The sequence below is a fragment of the Mauremys reevesii genome, linkage group 1, assembly GCF_016161935.1.
Source record: "Mauremys reevesii isolate NIE-2019 linkage group 1, ASM1616193v1, whole genome shotgun sequence".
NCBI lineage: Eukaryota > Metazoa > Chordata > Testudines > Geoemydidae > Mauremys > Mauremys reevesii.
Window position 1 is genome coordinate 321,806,580 of NC_052623.1, and position 18,042 is coordinate 321,824,621.

General features: G+C 41.9%; 1 protein-coding gene across 9 annotated transcripts in view; it reads left to right on the forward strand.

The window, feature by feature from the left end:
• Window positions 1–18,042, forward strand: part of PLXNB2 (plexin B2) — a 334,226-nt gene that overhangs the window by 173,105 nt on the left and 143,079 nt on the right. For 5 of the 9 annotated variants that reach the window (XM_039511911.1, XM_039511898.1, XM_039511923.1 and 2 more), the window contains one exon: window positions 17,550–17,628. In XM_039511911.1, coding sequence (XP_039367845.1) covers window positions 17,627–17,628 — 2 coding nt within the window. In that variant the 5' untranslated portion in view covers window positions 17,550–17,626. Of the gene's footprint in view, window positions 1–10,807; window positions 10,991–17,085; window positions 17,170–17,549; window positions 17,629–18,042 lie in introns of all 9 variants that reach the window. The other 4 variants (XM_039511906.1, XM_039511929.1, XM_039511917.1 and 1 more) reach the window with 2 other exon arrangements.

Consider the following 18,042-nt stretch of genomic DNA (forward strand, 5'->3'; position numbering starts at 1 on the left):
CCTTAGAAGGGATCTCTTCATGGGATAGGAGGAGCTACTTCAGTCTTCCTGACTATTCAGCCTATGACCTCTTTGGCATCCTTGTTAATCTTACAACAATCAGTGTTTTTTTTGTTTTTTTTTACAGTGTAGACTTTCTGTTTCTCTTGCTGAAAATTAACCTATCACTACTTCATTTAGGCTGGAGTCAAACTCAATATTTCATTATCAATCCTTGAGCCATTCTGTCACTCAATGGGTAATTTAAAAAAAAAACTTAATTCTAAATTTAGGAAACAAAATCTTGGAAAAAGTTGGGTTGATTCTTAAACAACACTTGTAAGAAAGCAAGAGCGCTATTAAATGCAAATGTCAGTGATAATGCTGACAAGTATTACCAATTCTAAAGGTGAGGGGGAAGTTACTTTTGAAATGTTTATTAGGAACATTAAACCTGAAACTTGCAATGAGATTTGAAACCTGAAATTCACAGTGAGAATTAAAATTGAAAGTATTTTATTCTTGTGCCATGTTTCTGCTTTTAAGAAATTATTATGTTGGCTAAATGGTAATGAATGACCCAATATTTACTGTGGGAATGAGCAGTTACAATTTAATGTCTTATGGGACATAACCATTAGATAAGGGTTATTTAGCTTTAGCATTTCCAGCCAGAAATGCTGCAGTTGAATGGAATATTTTATTCTATAAAAACATCTGTAGTCAATATATCCTTTGGGAAACTTACGTGACCCGTGATCTGTTTGGAAAAAATGCTTCAGTTTTATGAGATTGTTCAGAAGAAGCCAGGCACAGTAGGCTGTATCTTAATGGCTATGAAATGTTCTTTTTCTGTGTTCATATGCTTGCTGCAGACTTTTGTGAACTTTCAAAGTTTTCCTTGCACGCCAGTGTATCATTTTGGACTCCTTTGCTGATGTGTGGCATGGAAATTGGCTTGTGAGAAGGGGTATATTTTGCATACTACTAATATTTGTGTCACAGCCTTTGAACAGAATAGTCTTTGTTATGAGGTATCCTGAAACTCATGTAGCAGTAGTAGGGTTCATATAAGAACTGTAGTGAATCCTCAAAATTCCCTTTCAAGAGATTATAAAGTACAACTGCTACTAGAACAGATCACATCTTTACTGTGTGCTGCTAACTTGGCCATACCCTATTTGTGGTAACTTTTCTGCAAGAAGTGAAGCCAGAACATGTCACCATGGCTTCATTTGCAATGCAGTCACTTGCAGTTCAGATCCTGGTAATATTTTGGCTGGAAAACAAAATAAGCTGCAACTGTTGAATGCCAATCAAAATCTGTGTTTTTTTTTTTTTGTAAACTGGGAAGATGACCCCATAGACTGCTTGAGATTGATAGCACATTAGGTACCAGACCTTGTGCTCATTGACGTCTTAAAATGTGTATTAATGCTTTCATTTGTCCTGTTAATTCAAAGGTAAAGTAACTGGATTTGTTAAGAAATTACAAATTAACTGGGTTTGGGGAGGGAAGGGGGTGTTTTTGCTTTTTTTTAATGCCCTGGAGTGTTACAGCATGTCTCATACAACACAGGAAATAGACTGTATTCTGAACTGAACTATAATCTACTGTTCATATGTAAATGAGCTATTAAAGCACTGTACAGCTTCATCATAGAGCAAACAACATCAAAACTCACCAAGGTTACTATTGCAATACAGCCTCTGTATTGGAGGCAAAAACAAGATTTGTTTACACCTAGAGCTATTCAAAAAAATTGGGGGGTGGGGAAATGGGGAGAGTTTTGGTTTAACTGAAAATGAAATTTTTAATGAATGTAAAAGATTTAAAAAAATTGTTTCAGGTAAATATTACATTTCAATGTTGAGTGTCTTTGAATGTTTTTGAATTCTTAAAATAAGATTGAAGTAATTTCTAAGTGACAAATAATTTCAACTTCCCAAAAATCTAAATATTTCATTAGAAAATGCCAAAATTAAGCATTTTGACTTTTTGCAACACACATTTGCAAAACATTTTGGTATCACCAAATCTGCATTTTGAACCAAAAATGTTTCAGCCAAAACATTTTGTCTTATGCTACTTACACCTGTCACTTGGGAATTCATATTTCCACAATACCTACAAGAGTTTTTGCAACACACATTTGCAAAACATTTTGGTATCACCAAATCTGCATTTTGAACCAAAAATGTTTCAGCCAAAACATTTTGTCTTATGCTACTTACACCTGTCACTTGGGAATTCATATTTCCACAATACCTACAAGAGTTTTACAAAGTGAACTAGGCTTCGGTGCAGAAGTGGAGGGGATTTCTTAGCTAAGAACAGTTTTCCTGCTGAAGAGGAGAGAACTAGCACTGTATTTTGAGAAGTTTGTCGTATCCTTTGAATACTGAAACAGTGTTGTACACCAACATGCACCACTGCAAAATCAGAACCAGCTGTAGCACTTCTGTGAGGGCATGCAATACAGGTTTTTGGTCTCCCTGCGTCCTTACAAGCATAAGGGACCCCTGTCATTATGCACAAGGTGAGCCTTAAGATTTTGTGAAAAGTTAGTGATATTCTGAGAGACATTTCAAAATAAGTGACTTTTTTTGTATAAAAGAAGGAAAGTAACTGCTGGTTGATTAGTTGTAGGATTGCCAACTCCATAATATTTAAAAAATGGACACTCCAGCAGGAGAGCCGGAACTTCCCATGCCCCACCTCTTCCCCCCGAGGCCCCATCCCTGCCTCTTCCCCCAAGCCTCCCCTTCCCCATCACTCTCTGCTTTTCCCCTCTCCCCCGCTCTGCCTGGGTCAGGAGGCATTCACCTGTGGAACTGGGGCTGGGAGCTGCAGCCGCACAACGCAGATAGGAGGCAGTCCCGACTGAATAGAGGCTAGTGCGGGTGATAACTCGGCGCCTCCCCGCCTCTTCTGCCCACAGTAACCAGACTTTGGGTGTTTGGTCAGCAGATCTGACCAGACACTGTCAGGTCCCCTTTTCGATAGGAGTTTCTGGTCGAAAGCCAGACACCTGGCCCCGCGAGTTGGTTGGCCAGGGTGTGTGTTGATGGTGGACAACCGATTACAGAGCATGCTGAGATGCAGTGCACTTGGCAAGCAGCCACAACTGCATGGATGACCCACCAACAGAAGTATTTTTGGGAAAAAACACTACAGAAGCAACATAGTGTGCAGAATGGAATCCTTAAAATCCCACTATCTACAAGGAATTTTCTGCCCTGCAAGGTGAATTCCTGTAAAAATTACACTTTCTTTCTGCAGGTGGAATTTTTTCATATTCCAGGGATGAAATCCAGGCAACCCTGAAGGGGTTTTGCCGCTGACTTCAGGGATGAAATCCTGACCCACTGGAGTGCAAATGCCAAAACAGCATGTGCTTCATGTTCTCCAAGAATAACAGAGCCAGCATGGCTGGCCAGCCAACCTTTACTCCTGAGGGCAATCTGTGCCCCCAAAAACAAAATTCTATGCCTAATGTTTTAAAATTTTGGAAGTTTTCAGATAAATGTGGAGGCTCCAGCAGGGCATTGGGGGAGCACAGGCCACTGGCTCCATGCCAAGGCAGATGGAAAACAGAGGTTGCATGCCCTGAGATGGAGTGTTGCACTGCTGTGGTGTTGGATGGCTCAAATAAGTCACTTTACTTTTTCTTGCGCTGTGTCAGGGTTGGGTGCAGCCTCACTGCTGAGTCCATGTCCTGCCGGGGGGAGCTGCACAGTCATCTCCCACCTCTGTGCAGCCAGTGCCTGGAAGGGCAATGCAAGAAAGTGATAAGATGGGAATAGGAAAGGCAGCATGAGTAATTCACTGCTGCACAACTAAAACTTCCAGCTAATTGTAACTCAGTTCTTCGGGTTGTAACAACTAGAAATCACTCAAATACTTGAAACAAGCTAACAGTTATTATATGCGATAAAGCTTATAAACAAGCTATAAAGTAACTAGCATGTCACTTAACTTGCCCTCTGTTTGTTCCATATTTCCTTCCCAGCTGTGAAATCACCAATTCTGTTACAGGTGATAAGTAGGAATGGCACAACTTTTGTCTGATTTTGAGCCCAGTCAAACATCATGAGGTAGAAAGTTCAGCTTTAATGTAATCGGGTGAGAGTTCTGTTTAGGACAGACCAGTGGTCCCCAACCTTTTTTTGTCTGGTGGGCGCCGGACAGCAAGCCACCGAGGACCGTGGCCAGCGAACAAGCATCCGCCAAAATGCTGCCGAGAAGCATCATCATCAGACATTGCTGATCTTGGTGGTTTTTTGGCAGATGCTTGTCTGCCAGTCAGTATGCGGGCGCACATTGATGCCCCGGCAGGCGCAGTGGTGCCCGCGGGCACCGTGTTGGGGACCACTGGGGACAGACTATGACGAGAGTGGACAGAAAAACCTTCTCTGTGTATTTTTCCATCACACATCCTAATGAGCAAAATGCAGTGTGCATTTACTGTTGCCCCTGTGCTGAGTCGAAGCAGATTTGTGGAGTCTTGCAGGTCAGATTCCTATTTGGAGCAGAAATGTGCAGACACACTAAGAAAATATCTGACTGCACAAGTCCTGTTCCCTTGAACAGGAATGGTGGTAACTGCATGCAGACAGCTCCCTGTGCGGAAACCTCAGGTAAAGCACCTCTGCCTTGTCCCCAAAAGTCATTTTTATCAACCATTATAGATATTGAATCACTCTGAGACTGATGGAGGGGGAATGTTGCGAACTCTCAACTTTGCAACCCCCCAAAGTACTAGTAGGGATTCTCAAAACCCCAAGTGTCACAAGGTTCAACTGTTCTTTGTAACAGAATTGGTGATTTCACAGTTGGGAAGGAAATATGTAACAAGCAGAGGACAAGTTAGGTGACATGCTAGTTACTTTATAGCTTGTTTATAAGCTTTATAGCTTATTATAACTGTTAGCTTGTTTCAAGTAATTTGAGTGATTTCTAGTTGCTACAACCCGAAGAACTGAGTTACAATTAGCTGGAAGTTTTGGTTGTGCAGCAGTGAATCACTCGTGCTGCCTTTCCTATTCCCATCTTATCACTTCCTTGCATTGCCCTTCCAGGCAAGTAATCATGGCAAGCAATCCCCAGCGAGTCATTAATAGTGGACAGCAGCATCAGCAAGTTATTAAGAAAAACAAATCTACTTCAACTTTGCAGATGTCTGTCTTCCTGTGAAACATCAGAATGAAGATTGCCTGTATCTCACTGTTTCCTGTCTAAGAGCAGTGTGGTGGGGAGGGACAGAGTGTGTGTTTGTGGGGGGAATAGCCTATGAGCCTGTGCATCTCATCCCGCTTTAACACTTATCTGCATCCTTTGCCCAAACTTCCCACTGAAGGCTATTTAGTGATGTAAGTAAGTTTTTTGGTTAGTAATTCCCTTTTGCAGTTACGATGGCATGGCAGCCTATTTATATTAATGATATTTTTCCTTTTTTTACTGCTTGGCAAATCATACATGAGTTGAAACAAATGGAGGGATACATTAATTATTCAGCAGCCAATGAATTTCTCATCCTCGCTAACTCAATCTAGGATTTGTAGACCTCTTTATGTGAACTATTTTTCAAGGTGGTGTGTGTGTGTGTTTTTTAAACTAATGTCTGTCTGCCTTTAAAGAAGGAAATTCAGGGAAAGATTCATTCTGAAAATACAGGATTTTTTTTTCTGTAGTTAGTATAAAATCAAATTGAATAAATAAATCAAAGCAGTAGTTTTTCTGGAAACTCTAGGACGAATAAAGTTCAAATCCAAAGGTGTGTCCTATTCTAAAATTAAATGTGAAAATTGCCAAAAAAACCTATTTCCTAAACATTTAAAAATCTCACTGTAGGCATTAATTTTTCATTGAAACAAAATTGAGAACTAATGTAATCAAATCTCCTTGCATCTCAAATACAAATAAACCACAAAAGCATGGGAAATGTAAACGATATATTTTCAGCAAGGTATACTGAGAATTGGATGGATAATTCAATTACCTTGGCTAGGAATTTTGGACAAACACTATCAAGTGATTAAAAAATTTCCCTTGCCAGATAGGTTTTGACTCTTTCAATAGACCAGTGATTTGTCTAACATGTTGTGTCCCACTATGGCAAAAAACTGAGACATAGTTCAAAAGCCCTATAGTAAAAAGCTGGTCCATTGCTGGCAGCTATTGTCAGCAATGTCCCCCTACCCTTGCACCTCAACTACTAGTGTAGATGTAGGGTGACCAGATGTCCTGATTTTTGGGTCTTTTTCTTATATAGGCTCCTATTACCCACCCACCCCCTGTCCTGAGTTTTCACATTTGCTGTCTGGTCATCCTATGTAGATGGGACAGAATTGTTTCTAGCATCATTATAGAAAGCATGATTCAGACTTGTTGGAAGTCTCCATGATACAGCAGCTAGTTTAAGTAACAGTACCATACTGACTGGCATGGTGTAAGTTGGAGGTAAAAAGTATGGAAATTAATGTTGCTCAGAGCAGCATTATTGTCTCCTACATACATAGGCTGCAGCTGATAAGCCAATGGAAGCACAACTAGTGTGTACGATGTGCTGCCAGCATTGCAACGGGAAGTGCAGAAGCTGGTCAGAGTCTCCACAATGGGGAAGAGGTCTGTAGGACCTCTGTTTCTGCAGATTTTTGACCATGCATATTTCAGAGGCTAGGTCCTCATCCCTTTCCTCAGGCACTAGGATGTTTGTTATGGGCACCAAAGAACTCAGATAGATAGACATGAGCTGTATTACTGACAGCATCAGAAACTGCTGAGTGAGATTCTTCCATCATCTTCTAATGTGAGAATATAACCATTTACTCCATAGATGATAAATAATGAAGCTCCTGTTGATTGCTGTGGCAGCAAACTGCTGACCAATCCACCCCTCTTCAACTTCATACAAATCTGCAAGGAAGCCCATTCCCTCAGTTATTTTTACTGAAATGCTCACCAGCTGAAAGTGTGTTGCCAGCACAGAATGCTCGAGGACAGCAACAGTGGTTCGTTGCCCGGTGTGCTTCGCTCCAATAAACACACCAAGGTGGAGAAGCAGACAAAGTTTATTTGAGCCCAAATAAGGTGCAAGGGAGACATAGCAATCTCAAATCCTGCACACAGATACAAGCCGTTTTTCCCTTCTTATACATGATTTTAGCTAAGCATTCCCATTACCTCCACACTACTCATTCCCCTTTTACCGCCCCCCCCCCATTTCCCATGTAGTAAATACATTATAAAGTAGGAATTACACTAAGCAGGTTAAATCATTTTTGGCAGCAAACAATTTATCTCGTTAGTGACTTTTATTTCAACTGTTATCTTGTTTTACTTTCCTGGATCCGTTATTCTGCCCCTCCCCCCCAGCCAGGTGCAAACAGGCCTTATTATTGCCTCCTGGTATCAGTGTTGCACTGATAACTAGCTGCTACACATTCCATTCTCTGTTGCTAGCTTGTTAGGTTGATTAAAGTTCAAACATGGGAGTGCTTTGGTCAGACATGGAGTGACTTTAGTTCATTCAGGCCTACTACAGAAAGGCTTCATTGACACTGTGGTTTTCCACCCTCCTGAGTTACCTAGAGTCATGCCTAATGACACCAACAAGTGGAAATGAAGGGAGTAAGGTTAATGAGACCCCTGGCGGAAAGCATAAACTAAAACTTTCAAAAAGTTCAGAGAAGTTCTCAACATTTTGCAGAGCCAGTTTTAAACAGCCTTAAGACATTTGTGGTTTGGATTGCTTTGGTTGGCCATTAAAATTCATTTAATATAGAGTAGCATTGAAACGAAAAAGGAATGTTTGTGGCTGCAGTGGATTTCCTCCATGGCTACAGGAAGAAAGTTAACAGGAACTTGAAAGTATGGCCCAAGCGGTTAACCCTTTCTTTCTTAATGGAGCTTGCTCTTCCATTGTAATCCACTTTAAAAAGAAATTCAGTGATCAGTGCTCCCCCCCACCCTTCTTCGTCCTCTCCATGGGAGAGCTTTAATTACAAAAACAGCAAGGAGTGAGTTGTTTGAACAGAAAATCTGGGAACTTCCTTTATAAATATTACTTTTCCCTTCATGTGAAACCAAAGCAGCTTCCTCAGTTCCCAAGCACACATTTTTCTGACTCGGGCGCTGTAAAAACATGTATAAAAACAAATAATATAACCAAAAAAGGTTAATTAGGAAATGATACATTTATGAGCAGTTTTAGTTTAGTTCACAAACTGAAAAGGGGATACAGGGAAAATCCTGTTTCTGCTTTGTGATCCCATTTCCATCTCTGACGCCAGTCAGTACTGGGCTGGATCAGTATTGGATGGCAGTTCTAGTAACACTAAGTGGTGCAGGACATGGTTTCAGCAATTCAGTAGGAGGCTGTAGCAATGTGGGACTCACCCCTGCGGCGCCCCCTGCTGGTTGTCTCGGGGAACTAGCTTCCAGACTCCGGAGCACCCTCTGCAGGCCGGTGTCCCGCTGCTGCTGTGCCCCCACTCCCTTCCTGGACTCCAGTGCCCCTTTATTTGGGGTGCTGCCCCCTGGCAGTAACCTCTCAGTCTTGGGGTCTCTCCTCCCCAGGGAACCCCCACCCCTTATCCCCACCTCGCCTCAGTCTTTGGCTACTGCCAGTCACCATCTATCCCCCACTCACTGGGGTGGACTGCAGTATAATTGCCACTTACCATCGGCAAGGAGGGTTTGGACCTGCTGCCTTGGGCTGCCCCTCTGCAACCCCAGTACCCAGTTTGGCCGCCTTCTAGTCCCACAGCCAGGGGGTTTTCTAGGGTAGCTCCCCAGCTCCTCTAGCTTTCTCTCCTCCCTGCTCCACTCCCAGTACCTTGCTCGGCTCCTTAGTAGCCAGGCCCTTCTCTCTCTGAAGGCAGAGACAGACTGTTTGGGCTTCTGGCTCGTAGCCTCTTATAGGGGCCAGTTGGGCTCTGTTTGGGGCATGGCCACACCTCTGCCTGCTTCCCCCAATATGCCCAGTGGCTGCTTTCTCCTGCCACAGCCCATTCCTAGGGCTGTTTTAAACCCCTCAGGGCAGGAGTGGGTGTCCATCCCGCTACAGAGGTATTCTCCCCTTTGAGTCAGAATTCTGTTAAAGGGTGTTGTGCTGCTGGAGGATCTCTGCAGGGGTCCTTATTGTTTGATTATTAAAGCTACCATGATATGTTTAATAAGAAATGGGGTTTTAATTTGATGAGCAGGTCAAATTCCAAATTGAGTAATTATTTTTCCCACCTAAAATTAGCCCCATCACTTTCAGTTGGGAATGATATTCTTCCCATGCCCTCAACTGTTGTGTGGTAATTATACCTGAGCTGGAAACTCTGAAATTTTGGTTGTGCGGGTGGGGAGGAGAAAGAGAGTGTTCTCTAGCAGAATGAATTTTTTTTTTCCCCATGGAATAGCTGTGTGGCAGGCAGGCCCCCCCATCTGTCCTCCATCAGGGCTGCCCAGGGAGCCAATCAGGCAAGGAACAGGTCCCCAGCTCTTCAGTTAGCCAGCCAAGCGGGGAACTAAAAGTCTAGGAAACCCCAGCTCCAGAGGAGTCTTGGAGCCCAGTGTGCCTGAGAGCTTGGGAACTAGGACTTCCAGGCTCCTGACTCCCCAAAAGTCCCGCAAGCAGTTTCCCACAAAGCAGAGAGCCTGGGCTGCTGAGGAATGAGCCAGGCGAGCTGGCTGGAATCAAGGCATCTTTCAAAACCTGCCTGGCAGGCAAGAGTCCAGTGGGAACCTGCCTGGTTTCCAATGGAACTTGGTTGAAATTTACTGATTCCCATGGAATGTTTAAATTTCAGTGAATTTTCTAACTAGCTTTAGTTGTGTTGGCTTTGTTTTTGCACCGTTTAACTAGCTGTGCACAGGGAATAAAACTCCAAAAACAGTGTGTAAGCCCTGTCTGGGGAAGATTTTACCTACCTTAGATACCCAAAGGGTTGGTCTCTCTCTTTTTATTAAAAATAATAAAAAAATACTTTGGCTACGCTTGTATGGCTTGTCATGCCAGAAAGTGTCATTGAATTTTGTGCTTCACTCCAGAGGAGGCTGCATTTCATGAATTTCATTGGGGGAATTTGATCCCTTATCTGATCATTGTGAAACTGAAATAGTTTCTGTAAAGCTCAGAACTCCCTGCTCAAAGTTATCTTCTCTGACCCCTTTCTCCTCCTTTCTCTTTCTCTGAAAGGCAAAAATCTGTAATATCCAGGCGGAACTCTCCATATCTACACCCTCCTCTCCCCTCAATTTTACTATTCCTGAGTCCCTTATGTCCCCCTATCCCTCATTACTTTTCCCCCTCCTTGTTATGTTCATCTAACCACACTTCCCTCCTTTTGCTCCACCTTCCAAGGCTGCCTGTGCCTCTGGATCTATAAGGTTTCTCTGCCTCTCCACCTGCCTGCCTGCCTCTTACTCACACAAGGCAGTCTGTGTACTTAGGGAATAATCCTTCACACTGTTATGCAAGTACTCCCATTGGCTATGTGATTAAGGAATTGCAGGACTGGGCACAGAGATTGTAAAATCTCTGGGGCAGGGTAAAAGTCCTTTTGTGGGGCCAGTTTTAAACTGCCTTAATTACATTTGTGGTTTGGATGACTTTGGCCATTAAAATTCACATTTCTAAGGTACCATGCACACCAGTGGCACTATATAAATAAAGCTGTTTGAGGGCTTGATAGAAAAGGCTCTTTAGAAATAATATATTACTTCCAGTCTAGAGAAATGGAGGGCCCTTTAAAATTAGCTTTTACAAGCCCTGTGTGTTTAAAAACTTTTACATCTTTTTTTTGTTTCCCTTTTGTTTAACCACCTCTGCAGGCCTGAGCATGTTTGAGCAGCCAAAGATCCTATTTCATGTAAGATCCTATTTCAAATCCAGCCCAGGCCAGATCAGTAGAAAATCAGTGCACGCTGAAATAAAACTGCCTGTGAAATTCCTTCACCTGTGGGAAGATGGAAGAGGAAGAGTGTAATAAAACAAATACTGATTTTCTTTTTGAGGTGAAAAACTCTGAAACACTGTTCTTGGGTGTTGCACAATCAACCTTGATTGAGCATTGATCATAGCACAATTATGGTGTATTTTGTGTCCCTGGGGTAGCAGTTAATGGCTGTTGTTTTTTTTTTCAAACCAGCCACACAGGAATGGTAGGATATTTTATTGAACGAACAGAGGTACTTGTAAGTCTGAACATAGCTAACATAGTGAAATATGCCTAGTAATGCTTGTGATCTAAACGTGCCTGTAGCTACTTCACTGTTAGGTCAAGTATATTTTTATTAGTTTGAATTTAGGGTGAATCTAATCTGGTCTATAATTTGATTCAAGATTACATCAGCTCCCGTGATCTTCAGCAAATTTATTTGGCAACAGAGTTTTTTCAACTTTCAAAATGCCTTTGAATTAGAATAAAATATTATCCAAGGTGGTTGTGTGTGCTTCCCTTCTCCCCTCCACCCTCTTTTGTCGTGTTGTCTCCCTGAACACAAAAGTGAAATATAATTGTATAATAGTTGCGTGAGAGGAAAACTGCAGTATCCTTTCAGATCATTGAAGGGGAGAGGGCAAGGGGTAAGAGAGACTCTAAATCTAAAGTTGGGAGACTATCCGGTAGCTCTGAGTGCATGCGTGTTTGGATGTCTGCCAATATTATGCTGAATACCAGGGAAAATTTTCTTATGGTGAACTTGGTTCTACTGTGGAAATACGACCTTGGGGGAAGTCCTGTCTCTTAGCACATTTAAACCCCATCAGGCCAAAATCCTAGTGAATGTCTAATAAGGAGAAACCTGTTGTTGGTCCAAAGCAGAACATTGCTTGACCTCCCTCTTAGAGCAGTGTAATTTTGAGGGGAGTGGGTAGGAATTTCTTCAGGGGTTGGAGGGAGGAAGAAGGCAAATGTTCCATAGCAGATTATTTTTAATTCTAAAAATTTACCTGTCTGAAAGCTTCCAAGTTGTTTTGAATGTAAAGTTACCTTGAGGGGGTAGGCATAGTGGGCAGAGAGAGTAGGAGTGCCGGTCTAAGAGCCACAGTAAATACAGTTTCTATCATGGATCTCACTACCATGTTTGAAGTTACAGGGGGGAAGGAGGGGGTTTGTGTATATAAGTTTCTATATGTGAATCATTAGAATTCTGTGTGCCCACACACTTGAAAATCCTCATGAATACATAAGCAAAGAAACTGAAAGGAATTAGGCACCCAACTCCCACTGGAATTCATTGTGGGTTAGAAAGCAGATTCTCTTAGACTGCTTTCAAAATCCCAACCACAATGTGTAATAATACGCTTGGTGTGATGTCAATGGAAACTTGCTGGGTGGATCTATTTAGGTCCTCCATGAGAGTTTTTATATACTGACTTCAGTGTTTAGATTCATTGGACATACTCTAATTTCCTGTACATTTTGTGTTCAGTCAGGTCCTGGTCTGTGACTAAAGCTCCTATGCACTACGTTATTACTAATAATAATAATGTAATTTTATTTCAGTAGTGTCCTTCGGGCTTAATATACTTATGATACAGACAATTACTGCTTTTCAGAGTTGGGTCCTACAAGTCTCTCAGATAGTAAAGGGAAACAAATTTAACTGAAATGAATGGAGTAGTAAAAAAAATAAAAATTAAAACAGAAAACCCTGAAATTGAATAGTAGTAAAGTAAGCCTTGCTGCAAACTATAGAAAGATTATAATGGAAGGGCAGAGTAAAGGTGGTTGTGCTGCACTTTTGAGTGTTATCCAGCCAGACAAAAAACATTGTCTCAGCACATGCTGGGCTTTCCTTAACAGAATTTCATTATTTTCATTTTGAGTGGCTTAGCTATGAGTTATATGGGACAGATAAAAAAAACTCATCAGAATTCAGTAAAAATTAGGATAGAAAAGCAGGGTCAATTGAAACTTGAAAACCAGAGGATTTAACTGGAGGGAGTGACTCAGTGGATTGAAGGGAGGATCTGATTGATCTGCTCAAGTGAACAATTACACCAAAAGTTGGGACAGTTATTGGAAGGAGACAGAGAGGAAGCTAAGGGCAGTCTACATTACGAGGTTAAGTCGACCTAAGTTGTACAACTCCAGCTATGTGAATAAGATATCTGGAGTCAACGTAGCTTAGGTTCACTTATTGCGGTGTCTACATGGCGCTGGGTCAACAGGAGAAACTCTTCTCGTCCGGTGGAGTCGATGGGAGAGCAATCAGTGGTCGATTTAGCGGGTCATCACTAGTCCTGCTAAATTGCCCCCAGTGGATCGATTGCTGGAGTGTCGATCCACGTTAAGTGTAGATCTACCCTAAGAGGAAAGCTGTGGAGCAAATGAGTTGAGTGAACAGGAAGTGGACTAAGGTCAAAGAGGTAGAGAAAGCAAGCATGGAGAAGATGAACCACCAGGAGAGCAGCTTGCAACTGGAGCTGATGGTGATGGGAAGGGTATGTGGCTACACTGGTGCTAGACTATAACAATTTAGTAGAAAGTTCATTAGAAACTTAAATACAATATGTTAAGAATAGGGGTGGCCAACCTGAGCCCGAGGAGCCAGAATTTACCAACTTTCATCGCCAAAGAGCTACAGTAATACGTCAGCAGCCCCTCATCAGCTCCCCCTGCTCCCAGCGCCTCCCGCCCACCCGCAGCCCTGCCAATCAGCATCTCCCCCTCCCTCCCCGCACCTCCTGACCAGCTGTTTCATAGCGTGCAGGAGGCTTGGAGGGAGAGGAGAGAAGGCATGGCAGGCTCAGGGGAAGGGGCAGAGTGGGGGCAGAGCCAGGGGTTGAGCAGTGAGCACCCCTCAGCACATTATAAAGTTGGCGCCTGTAGCTCCAGCCCTGGAGTCGGTGCCTATTCAAGGAGCCGCATATTAACTTTTGAAGAGCCACATGTGGCTCCAGAGCCACAGATTGTCCATGCCTGGTTTAGACCTTTTGGCTAAACTCATGTTTAGTATCAGCTTAATGTCTGATGCAGCCTCTATTAGGAAATTTTATGTTTTGCCCTTATACAGACATGGATTCAGTCTGACAGGGCTTTCCTGTGTCTCTGAATATGAGGATCACTAGTTCAAAGTGAACGAAGTCTCAAGAATAGGCAAGAATATGAAAAACTACCAGCGCTGTTCAGTGTACCAGGCATACTAACCAAATGGCCAGATAAAGGGTATGAAACAGTGTAAAAGTCTATATGACCTTGGGGAAGTTACTTGACCTCTCCATGTATTCATCTTTTTAAAGTCGATTATAGCCTGCTTCCAAGTCTGAGTAAAAAGTACTGTATATAATCTATTGTTATCACTCATTATTACATTAGCAGAAGATTTAATAGGCAGAGTTCCACATTTTGCTCCTTGTGGCTTCTGAAACCATTTTTCAAACCTCCTAAGATTCAGCCTTTCCTCAGTAAAAGTCGCTTGTGCTCTGACACGATCTATCAGCCCCTGTTTCAACTCAAAGAGCATCTTATTTTGCAGTGCTAGAATAAGTTACTCTGCCAGGTATTTTATAGTACAGCAATTGCTCCTAGACTGCTTATATATTTTGAGTGCTAACTACACTACCATGTGTGGTATTCATCATCTTTTGATTCCTGGAGAAAACTTGTGTTTGATAGAAAGGACAATGGTTGCATTGTGGAGGACAAAGCTGGGAGCAATTAGGTACATCAGAGTGAATATAGCCTGGGTAGATCGATCACATATGCTACTGGCACATAGATTTTGACCTATGGAAAGACCCTATGTCTTGTGGTAGGTACTTAGTGTATTTGTGAGGGGCAAAGTAATAGGTTCCCTGCAGGCTGTGGACTCTTATGTTACCATATCTACAGCTGAGTACTTTTCACATACTTTTGCTGGAGGCTGAAATCCTAATATGAACGTCCAAGCCCCCTGTGTCACTTGCTCTTAAGATGTTGAAAAAGAACTGTTGTGGCATGAACAAGAGCTTAAAAATCTTGCAGCAGATGGTATCACCTGTACCCAACTTAATCCAGCCAAAACAATCTGCCACTGAAAGTGGAGAAGGCTGGAAACCTGATGGCTCAGTTTGAGGAAGGAGGGAGTGAAGAGTAGCAATCTGGCACAAACCTTGAGCTTATCATGAAAGAGGCTTCTTATTTTTTTTTATAGATCACTAAATTACCTACAGTTTGGTGGAGAATTCTCTGGCACTGCTAGCTAGCAAATACAAACTAAAACGCTTGGGTGCTTGATATGGTTTGAGCATTGGCCTGCTAAACCCAGGTTTGTGGGGTCATTTGGAGCAAAAATCTGCTTTGAGCAGGGGGTTGGACTAGATGACCTCCTGAGGTCCCTTCCAAGCCTGATATTCTATAATTCTATGTGCTGTTACATTCCTGTGATAGTTGACGCATTTGCAGTCTACTTACCACATGCTAGTTTCTTTGGGTGCATTGGGAGGGATTTTATAAGAAATGGAGTTTGTGGTACTGCTGACAGTGTGTGTAAATTATCATTAAGGAAAGAGCCTTGTAGTTAAGGCACAGGAGAACTGGGAGTTTTCAGATTTGAGTTTTATTTATAGGCTCTATCAAAAACTTCCATGTAATCTTCAGCAAGTTGCTTAATCTCTGTTACCACAGTTTCCTCCATCTATTACCGACTTCATGGGTAGTTGTAAAGCTAAATTCATGAATGTTTGTAAAGAGAGCCTTGAATGGAAGACAACTTGTAATTGCGAAGTGTGAGCTCTAGTTCAACATGATAAAAACTGAGACCCACCTGTTTGCTCACAAACCCTATCATCTTCCTTTTTTCTTGATTTCTGTTAACACCACAATCCTCCACACGATTCTGACACTAAAGTTGCGGGGCTTCCCCTTCCTTCACACATTCAAGATGTTGGTCTTTTCTCCACAAGATACTAAAATCGTCCCTTGGTCTGTCTTTGTGGCTAAAACATTTGCCAGTATCTTGCTTAGCTTCTGCCTTTGCTTACAACTTTGTCTTTTATGCCCATCCTGATTCCTGTGGTATTCAACTCCAGTCTATCCAGAACATCTAAAATCAGCTTTTTTGCCTTTTCTGCTGCATCATACTCCTCCTCAAGTCTCTGTGTGAAGGTCACAATTCTCACCCCCTCCTTGAAGGGACTGCATCATTTTGCCCATGCCAACATCTCTGTTCTCAATTCTTGCCCCTCCACTCCTTTTCCTTCTTGCTGTAATGAAGGGTACCTCACCACTCTGTTTCATGCTGCCTCCTTGCTTGGAATGACCTCTCTAGCCTAGTGCATCAAGCATCCTTCTTTCAAATTCAGATCCTTCTTTCTTCAGATTCAAATGCCAAAGATCAGAAAGGTGCCCTGACTCAGCACCCCTGAGTTTTCCAAAGCATCTTTGTGTCTGATCTTTGTCTATTTTGATTGCAAGTTCCTTCAAAAAGGGATCAGATTTTCCTTTGTGTCTTGTATAGCTCTGAGCAAATTCTTAGTACATCATAAAGAATAATAAAGTATTATCAGAGAATGGAAGTGGGGTTGGAAGAGATGAATTGTGTGTACCCTTAAATAGTGCTTATTACCATGGCAACTAGACACATGGAATGCAAAGAACATTAAACCCAGTCAATTTTTTTACAAAATAAATAAGCCTTAGGTGCCATGAAGCACACTGGACTCTGGTGCTGACAAACCACCATGAGGCATGACTTCCAAAGGTGAAGGCCTTCAACTAACACTCCTTGAGGAAGCTAGAGGCCGTCAGGCCATAGTCTCAAACTCAGATCCAGAGGTGAACTGGGGTGGGGAATGATTTGAATCTAGTAGTCTGGTTTAGGACTATGTCCAGGTTTGCTAGGTTCAGTAGTTTCACAATCCTTTATTGCATATATTGGTATACACAGTACACTGCTTAAAGGGACACAAACTAATCTGTACATGCTTACAGAAAGTATCTGTAAGAAAAAAAACAGCATTGGTATTGCCTACTGATGGATATCCATTGCTGGAGATTTCTTCCAAAACAGTCATCCTCTTCATATTCAAGTTGAACAGCCTAGTTTTACTTCCTTTTAACATCATTTTTATAATAGAGCAGTGGTCTTGAGTGCTAATGAGGCAGTATTTTATCTGCCCTTAGATGCCTAGGTGCTGTTTCCCCTCTACAAAGTATTCTGAAGCTGTCTGATCCTGCCAAGGTGCTGAGCACTTCAGACAATGGAAGGTGAGAGTGCTCGGGTTCTCCTAGAGTGCAGTCAGAACATACAAAACCCAATCCTTAATATAAAACATACATTCTTTCAGGTACTGTACCATATGAGTTCTCAATTCTTTAGTGATTAGTCATATGTCTGCAATTAATTGTATGTCTGACTTGCCTGAGCCAGTATTGAAAGTGAACCCAGAGCAGTGCTCCGTTTAGTCTTGGGATTCAAACTTACGGTATGGCAAAAAATTGTTTAAAAAGGAATAAACTTGACTCTATATACATTTTTTAAATACAAGGTTCTGAGCCATTACAGAACACCTTACATAAGTAGTCCAAAGTATAAGAAGAATAAATACCATGGATATTTTTGTAATCCTTTTCCTTGTTTTTCATAGGTAAAGGTGAAAAAGAAGATTGAAAACTGTCCTGGAAAAGAACTAAGTGCAGTAAAGAAGAGTTAGTGAAAAAGTGAATGTAAGTATTTCAGTTTTTCACAAATAAAGTAGTTCAAAACTGCTAGTGCTGTATGATCAGAAACCATAAAAATGATTCATTAAACTGATGATGCCAAATTAAAGATCTAATTTTGAAATCCCAGTACGTTTAATATTTCTATGGAACTTGGGACTAATTTTGAGCACACCAAGAATGCTCAGTCAGGACTTGTGTGTTTTTATTAATTGTAAAAAGACAAACTTTAAAAAATTTGTAGGCAGTACTCAACTTAAACTGTTACCATGATCTTGCCACTGTTGTTAGCTGTCCGTTTCAAGCAGACATGAAGAGGCAACCTTGGGCTGTCAGTAAATGCCAGTTTTAAACAGTGTTTAAACACGAGTTGGGATCCTTGAGTCCTGTACTGTAGACATATTTTCCATTTCAAATGGA